At 48.5% G+C, this 9002-nt stretch overlaps 1 protein-coding gene across 1 annotated transcript in view; it reads left to right on the top strand.

The window, feature by feature from the left end:
- Window positions 1-8090: 8090 nt before the first annotated feature.
- The window catches only part of RNF149 (ring finger protein 149), an 87626-nt gene continuing 86714 nt past the window's right edge, over window positions 8091-9002 (top strand). Inside the window, exon 1 of the mRNA XM_029604804.1 lies at window positions 8091-8595. Within this exon, the coding sequence (XP_029460664.1) occupies window positions 8163-8595 (433 nt within the window). The 5' untranslated portion in view covers window positions 8091-8162. The remainder of the gene's footprint in view (window positions 8596-9002) is intronic.

Below are 9002 nucleotides of genomic sequence, written 5' to 3'. Positions count from 1 at the left end.
AAATCTGCTTCACTTTTTTGAAGGAGTTAATAAACATGTGGATAAAGGTGAACCGGTAGATATAGTATACTTGGATTTTCAGAAGGCATTTGACAAAGTTCCTCATGAGAGGCTTCTAGGAAAAGTAAAAAGTCATGGGATAGGTGGCGATGTCCTTTCGTGGATTGCAAACTGGCTAAAAGACAGGAAACAGAGAGTAGGATTAAATGGACAATTTTCTCAGTGGAAGGGAGTGGACAGTGGAGTGCCTCAGGGATCTGTATTGGGACCCTTACTTTTCAATATATTTATAAATGATCTGGAAAGAAATATGACGAGTGAGATAATCAAATTTGCAGATGACACAAAATTGTTCAGAGTAGTTAAATCACAAGCAGATTGTGATAAATTGCAGGAAGACCTTGTGAGACTGGAAAATTGGGCATCCAAATGGCAGATGAAATTTAATGTGGATAAGTGCAAGGTGATGCATATAGGGAAAAATAACCCATGCTATAATTACACAATGTTGGGTTCCATATTAGGTGCTACAACCCAAGAAAGAGATCTAGGTGTCATAGTGGATAACACATTGAAATCGTTGGTAGAGTGTGCTGCGGCAGTCAAAAAAGCAAACAGAATGTTGGGAATTATTAGAAAAGGAATGGTGAATAAAACGGAAAATGTCATAATGCCTCTGTATCGCTCCATGGTGAGATCGCACCTTGAATACTGTGTACAATTCTGGTCTCAAAAAAGATATAATTGCGATGGAGAAGGTACAGAGAAGGGCTACCAAAATGGAACAACTCCCCTATGAGGAAAGACTAAAGAGGTTAGGACTTTTCAGCTTGGAGAAGAGACGACTGAGGGGGGATATGATAGAGGTGTTTAAAATCATGAGAGGTCTAGAACGGGTAGATGTGAATCGGTTATTTACTCTTTCGGATAGTAGAAAGACTAGGGGGCACTCCATGAAGTTAGCATAGGGCACATTTAAAACTAATCGGAGAAAGTTCTTTTTTACTCAACGCACAACTAAACTCTGGAATTTGTTGCCAGTGGATGTGGTTAGTGCAGTTAGTATAGCTGTGTTTCAAAAAAGGATTGGACAAGTTCTTGGAGGAGAAGTCCATTACCTGCTATTAAGTTCACTTAGAGAATAGCTACTGCCATTAGCAATGGTAACATGGAATAGACTTCGTTTTTGGGTACTTGCCAGGTTCTTATGGCCTGGATTGGCCACTGTTGGAAACAGGATGCTGGGCTTGACGGACCCTTGGTCTGACCCAGTATGGCATTTTCTTATGTTATGTGACTTGTCCAAGAAGGCAAAGAGCGGCAAAGAGATTTTAACTCTGGCTTCCTTGGTTCACAGACTGCAGCTCTAACTGGGTTGTTGTTGGTTTTTTTTAAATATTGGCCTCAAACTGTCCACAACTTGGTGTAGTTCCAAAACAAGAGGAACTATTACTCAGGGTCAGTCCTGCAGCCCGACCTGCCTGAAGCTCACCTGACTGCCTGGTTCCAGAAGGGGTTTTCCACCTGCTGCAAACCATCCTAGGGGGGCCTGCTTCTTCTCCCGAAATTTTCTGGGGAAGGACCATCACACGCCACCCCCCCCTCAGTGCCATCAGCGGTGAAGATATAGGGCCTCAATATTCTGGACCTCTCTTCCTTTCACACATTATCCACACTAAGCCACTGGGCATGCTGGGGTTCATCTAGTGGGGGAGGGGGAAGGGGGGAGGATCCACCTCCCGGGCCCCAGTGCAGTAGTGAGTAACCCAGTCTTAGACATGAACTCATACCCCTACTCTCTCACTCTTTCTCAGTTTCACTGGTTTATAGATACAATAGAAAAATCGTCTTGGAGGAAAGGCATTATTGAACAAAAACATGGAGTCAAAGGATGGTGTTCAGCTGAAAATGTATTTTAACTTAAAAATCAAGATCCAGGCGAGGATTGCAAATATCATGAACAACAAAATAAAAATCATGATAATAAAGGAAATGGTTTCTTTATCCCTTAATGCAATCTCTGATCACTCTTCTTGCTGGAACTGAACAAGTGTCCAAGATCCCTTCCCTGTAAAGGGTGGGATAACTCTCCTCAACAACCAGACACGCCAAGGGTGAAATGGAAAAAAAAATCTCCTTGCTTCAAAATGGATGATAAAATAGATGATTCCACAACTTCTATACAAAAAAAAAAAAATCCAATCAATTTTCCCCTTCTCAGGTGGTCAAGTTCCACTGCAAACATGGTGAAAAAAATAGAACCCAGAGAGAAAAGAATTCTACAGGTTATGGGCCCAGAGAAGGCTGCAGACCCGGAGAAGAGGTTAAGAACATAAGAGCATGCCATACTGGGTCAGACCAAGGGTCCATCAAGCCCAGCATCCTGTTTCCAACACAGGCCAATCCAGGCCATAAGAACCTGGCAATTACCCAAACACTAAGTAGATCCCATGCTACTGTTGCTAGTAATATCAGTGGCTATTTTCTAAGTCAACTTAATTAATAGCAGGTAATGGTCTTCTTCTCCAAGAACTCATCCAATCCTTTTTTAAACCCAGCTACACTAACTGCACTAACCACATCCCCTGGCAACAAATTCCAGAGTTTAATTGTGCGTTGAGTGAAAAAGAACTTTCTCCGATTAGTTTTAAATGTGCCCCATGCTAACTTCATGGAGTGCCCCCAGTCCTTCTATTATCTGAAAGAGTAAATAACCGATTCACATTTACCCATGCTAGACCTCCCATGATTTTAAACACCTCTATCATATCCCCCCTCAGCCGTCTCTGCTCCAAGCTGAAAAATCGTAATCTCTTTAGTCTTTCCTCATAGGGGAGCTGTTCCATCCCCTTTATCATTTTGGTCGCCCTGCTCTGTACCTTCTCCATTGCAATTATATCTTTTTTGAGATGTGGCAACCAGAATTGTACACAGTATTCAAGGTGCGGTTTCACCATGGAGCGATACAGAGACATTATGACATTTTCCGTTTATTCACCATTCCCTTCCTAATAATGCCTAACATTCTGTTTGCTTTTTTTGACTGCTGCAGCACACTGAACCGACAATTTCAATGTGTTATCCACTATGATGCCTAGATCTCTTTCTTGGGTGGTAGCTCCTAATATGGAACCTAACATTGTGTAACTATAGCATGGGTTATTTTTCCCCTATATGCATCACCTTGCACTTATCCACATTAAATTTCATCTGCCATTTCGATGCCCAATCTTCCAGTCTCACAAGGTCTTCCTGCAATTTATCACAATTCGCTTGTGATTTAACTACTCTGAACAATTTTGTATCATCTGCAAATTTGATTACCTCACTCGTAATATTCATTTCCAGATCATTTATAAATATATTGAAAAGCACTGGTCCCAGTACAGATCCCTGAGGCACTCCACTGCCCACTCCCTTCCACTGAGAAAATTGTCCATTTAATTCTACTCTGTTTCCTGTATTTTAGCCAGTTTGTGATCCATGACTTTTTACTTTTCCTAGAAGCCTCTCATGAGGAACTTTGTCAAACGCCTTCTGAAAATCCAAGTACACTACATCTACCAGTTCACCTTTATCCACGTTTATTAACTCCTTCAAAAAAGTGAAGCAGATTTGTGAGGCAAGACTTGCCTTCGGTAAAGCCATGCAAGACTTTGTTCCATTAAACCATGTCTTTCTATATGTTCTGTGATTTTGATATTTAGAACACTTTCCACTATTTTTCCTGGCACTGAAGTCAGGCCAACTGGTCTGTAGTTTCCCGGATTGCCCCTGGAACCCTTTTTAAATATTGGGGTTACATTGGCCACCCTTCAGTCTTCAGGTACAATGGATGATTTTAATGATAGTTTACAAATTTTTACTAATAGGTCTGTGTGTTTTGTTTGTATTTTCATTCTATAAGAACCTCCCTCACAGAATGCTTGGGGCATCATCATCTTACCTTGCTTTCTTGGGACCTGTTTAGGCCTTCTTGTCTGTACCCGTCTAGTCCATGTTCATTCCCTAGTTCTTGTCTGGACCTCCCTGTGGCCCTCTTTGTTTGCTGTATGTCTTGTTTTGTCTGGTATCTACCCTGCCTTGCCATTGGCTCCCTTGCTTGCCCTGTTCTTCGTGTCTTGTCTGGGCCTCCCTGTGGCCTTCTTCCTTCTTTAGGGTCTCCCAGTGGCTTAGCCCTCCTGTGCTTTCCTTGCCTTGCACCGTTCCAGGCTTGCCCTGTCTTGCTTCTACTTGTCCTCCCTGTCTGGTCCTCGTCTTGGCTTGGCCTCCCTGTGGCCTACATAGCCTGTCAGAATCCTGTTATAATTAGCCTGTGTGGTTTTATCCTGTTCCTGCCTAGGCTTGTTACCCTGTCCTCATCTTGCCTCTACTTGCTTCTGCCTTGCCCTACCATATTTAAGCTTTGCCCAGCTTCAACTAGCCTTCTCCTGCTTTGCCTTACCTCCAAGTCAGCCTTCCTCGGACTGATCTCCTGCTGCTGACCCAAACTGACTCCTGCCCTTGCCTTGCTGATCTGTGCCTGGACTCCGACCTTGCCTGACCACTGTCAGCCCTAACTTGGTCCAGCCATGTACTATTCCAAGAAAGTCCTGCTGGCCACCAGAACCTGCAGGCCCAGCCCAAGGGGGGAGATGGCTGGTCAGGCAGCCTATGTGCAGAACCATGTAAATGCATATATAGAGGTCCATATTCAATAAGATGGTGAGCGGACAAGCTATCCAGCTGAAATTAGTCTAATAATTTGCCCCGGACATTCAGCAAGATAAACGTATAAATAGCCTGTTTGGTTTTACCTTGTTCCTGCCTAGGTGTGTTACCCTGTTCTCGTCTTGCCTCAGTTTGCTCCTGCATTGCCCTGCTGAATACATTTGTCTAAAGTTATCTAGCCACATGTAGGCGGATAACTTAAAAAATCTAACCGGCTATATAGCCAGTTAGGTTTGTAAGTTATCTGGTCTTGTGTGGCTGAATAACTTGCTACTAAACTGGATATCTTCAAAGATATTGGTTAAGTGGCCCTGTAGAGTAAACAAAAAAAAAAAAAAAAGTGGCACGCAGTCTTCTCCTCCGCCCTCCAGATTTCATATATGGCCCTGCTGGCTCTGCACCCCTAACCCTTCCTAACTTTGGAAATAATGTTCTGGGATCCACAGGTCAGGGGCCTCCCATCCACCCCTTCCCCAGTTCTGTTTAAATATTAAAATTGGCCTCCCCTCCCCCTAGACCCTTCCACCCCCCAATGCCTATGTCCCCAGCTGCCCCCCTCCACTCTCCTGGACCCCCATCCCTCTACATTTAAAATCCACTGACAGAAAGCAGCTCTGGAAGCAGTAGGAGTGGGTGAGTGAGTGCCTCGCTCCCGGCAGTGTTCTGACGAGGCCTGGGAGGGGGGGGGGGGTGGGGCATGGCCCTGGACACAGGACCTGCGGAGTCAGCAGGGGACAGCTGATTGTATTATTTAAACAGAAGCGGAGAGAGGGTGGGGGTGGAAGTCCCGACCTGCAGGGCCCAGAACATTATGTTCTCTCCATTGCCTCAGGTACAAACTTGCGGGCCGATACAGTTCAGTGCGCTCCGACGGAGGGCACTGTTAACCCTCTGTTGGACACGCGTTTTCGACGCGCTAGCATTACCCCTTATTCAGTAAGGGGCCGAAAATGCGCGTCCAACCCCCCGAACCTAGAGAGAGGACCATCAGATACTGAGGGTATGTGAGAGAAGTAGAGGGGATTGGCTGGGGAAATGTTAAAAGAGGATTAGCTAGGGAAGGGTGAAAGAGGATCAACTGTATAGTGTGTGTGTGTTTGAGAAAGGGATGAGAGGAGGTAAGGTCAGAGATTAGATTGTAAGCCCTCTGGGGATAGGGAAATACCCTTAGAGGGCCTTAGGATGGGGACGGGTGGGTGAGGGCCATCGGCTGCCACTAATCAAAATGGCGCCAGCCGTCCATTGCTCCTACCATGTGACAGAGGCCGGCCAATGGCACCGATAGCCCCTGTCACACGGTAAGGGCAAAGGGCCATCGGCGCCATTTTGATAACTGGCAGCTGACGGCCCTAGAGGGGGAGATTGCTCCCTGGACCCCCGCTGGACCACCAGGGACTTTTGGTAAGTCTTGGGGGGTTGGGCAAGTCTTGGAGGGTGGGGGGTTGCAATTAATTAAATTTGAAGGGTTGGGGTGGGTTTGGGGTTTGTTTGTTTTTTGTTTTTTTTAATTTGCCCTTTCTCCCCCCCTGAAAACATTAAGAAAACCACACGAAATTTCGTGGGTTTTCTTATCGTTTTGTCACCCCCCCCCCCCCGAAATCGACAAAATAGGAAATAGTGTCTCTATTTCCTATTTCGTCGCAAACGAATGCACATCCCTAAAGGCGATAGCTAAAGCCAGAAGAGTGCTGGGCTGCACAGAGAGAGGAATAACCAGTAAGAAAAAGGAGGTGATAATCCCCTTGTACAGGTCCTTGGTGAGGCCTCACCTGGAGTATTGTGTTCAGTACTGGAGCCCATTATCTCAAAAAGGACAGAGACAGGATGAAGGGGGTCCAAAGAAGAGCGACCAAAATGGTGTGCGGTCAGCATCGGAAGAATTATGAGGAGAGAATGAAGGATCTGAATATGTGTACCCTGGAAGAGAGGAGGTGCAGGGGAGACGTGACACAGACCTTCAGATACCTGAATTGCTTTAATGATGGAAAGAAATCAGTAGAACTAGAGGTCATGAAATGAAACTCCAGGGAGGATGACTGAGAACCAACATCAGGAAATATTTCTTCATGGAGAGGGTGGTGGATGCCTGGATTGCCCTTCTGGAGGAGGTGGTGAAGATGAAAACAGTGAAAGATTTCAAAAGGACATTGGATAAACACTTTTGGATCCCTAATGTCTAGAGGATGGAAATGAGGAAAAGAATGCATGGGGGTAAATTGCTGGTGCCGTGTTTACTACCCTTCACCAATAAGCCTTAATACTGTTGATGCAACTCCAATTGCTCTTTGTTTCAATGGTAGGGGGGGGGAAAGGGAATTAGATCCAGACACCAACCACCAAGGGCCCTGACTTTTAGGATCTGGGGAACACATAGACTTGGGAGTAACTTGCTGATGTAGCTGTTACTGCCCTTAACCAATAAGCTGGATACTTTTGATGCAACTCCAATTGCTCTCTGCTTCAACGGCAAGGGGTAAATGAGAATTAGATTCAGACAGCAACCGAGGGCCCTGACTTTTACACTCTGGGAAATTGGTAAGCATGGGGGTAAGCTGCACTGGGCAGACTGGCTCCACTGGGCAGACTGGGCAGACTGGCTGCACCATTTGGTCTTTTTCTGCCGTCATTTCTATGTTACAGGAACACTAGTCCTTTCAATGAACACTCTCTTCTTGCCTTCTGCCTGCCTGCCACAAAAAAAAAAAAAAATACAAAAAGAGACCCCCGGATGCGGTTTGTTTGGGGGGTGACCCGAAATGGATTTTATCACCCTGAAGCTTCAGTCTCTGAATCGGGAGCTATCACAAACGCCAACAATACAGAAACGATGGGCAGCAGCAGCAGCAGCAGAAAAAGGAGAGATGCTGAAAAACAAGAACCCAACATGGGGATGGGCCACTCTGAGAGCACCGTTTCATCGCCCCCGGTACTCGGACCCGACGGTGCGGTGTCGGAGTTAGAGCGAGGGCCCCGGAGGCTGAGCGAGGAGAGGGAGCACGGGCCGGGCCAGGCCAGCTCTAGGCGGGGAGGGGAGGGGGGGGTCACCTTCTCAGAGGCCGCTCCGATCGGGAGAAGACGATTACGGTGTAGGACCCTCAGCCAGGGTGGGGCGGGCACCGGAGGAAGCGCACACACACCCCCCCTTCTCCTCCTCCCTCCCCGGTGCCTGCAGAGGCGCCCTCCTTCCCTCTCGCCCCGCCTCTCCTCCCTCTCTCTCTCTCTCCCCGTGTGTCAGTTCCGCCTTGTGTGTGTGTCTGTGCGCTGGGGGTGGGTGGGGGGAACTCGGGGGGTTATTATTTCTCCGCTGCGTGGGGGGGTGGGGAGAGCATCCCCTTCCGATCGTTTCTTGCCCGGCGGAGCGGGGCCGAGTGCTGCTGGGATCCTTTTTTTTTTTTTTTTTTTTTCCCGTCGCGGGAATCGGCGATCGGCGGCGGCGATCGGCGGCGGGGAGCATGGCGGGGCCGGGGCAGCTGTGCGCCCTGTGCCTGCTGCTGGCCGCCGGGCTGCCCGCCTGCCGGGCCCGCTCGCAGGAGTGGTACACCGCCTTCGTCAACACCCTCTACACCGAGCCCGGCTCCAACCTGACCGTGCCGGGCAGCGCCGAGAGCGGCCGCTACGGCGACAGCTCGCCCAAGGAGAGCGTCCAGGGCTGGGTGGGCGTCCCGCGGGCCGCCGGCGCCATGGAGGGCTGCGAGCCGGACACCGAGTACCACGTGCCCCTGCCCCCGGCCGGCGACCGCGCCGAGCCCTGGATCGCGCTGGTGGCCCGGGGCGGCTGCACCTTCAAGGAGAAGGTGGTCAACGCCGCCAAGAGGATGGCGGCGGCCGTGGTCATCTACAACGAGGCCAAGTCCGGCAACGCCACCGTGCCTATGTCCCACATTGGTAAGCGCGCCCTTTGACCCCGGGCCCCCCCCCCTTTCCCCTTCCCCCTTCCCGATTCAGGGGACGGCTGCAGCCGCCTCCTCGGCCTTGCTGTTTCCAGGAGGACGCGGTGCAGCTTTTTGCCTTGCGTTCGCTGCAGTCGGGCCTCGGGGAAGGACCGTCCCAGTTTTGCAGCAGCAACCCAGACAAAGGCATCGGAGTCTCTTAGGCAGCTGAGTGACTGCAGAAAGGGCTAACGAAAGCGTGGAAAAGACTAATGCACGCGGGAACAGTTGTAGATTGCATATGCAGACTTGTTAGCCTGGGTTTTGGGGGATTTTTTTTTTTTTTTTTTAGAAATGGCATGGGAGTTTAAAAAGCAAGCCTTTGTACTTTCTTTCCGTGCTGGGTAACCCTCATTCTAGGAT

Source organism: Rhinatrema bivittatum, chromosome 5 (assembly GCF_901001135.1).
Source record: "Rhinatrema bivittatum chromosome 5, aRhiBiv1.1, whole genome shotgun sequence".
NCBI classification, from domain to species: domain Eukaryota; kingdom Metazoa; phylum Chordata; class Amphibia; order Gymnophiona; family Rhinatrematidae; genus Rhinatrema; species Rhinatrema bivittatum.
This window is presented reverse-complemented; position numbering and strand designations above follow the sequence as displayed.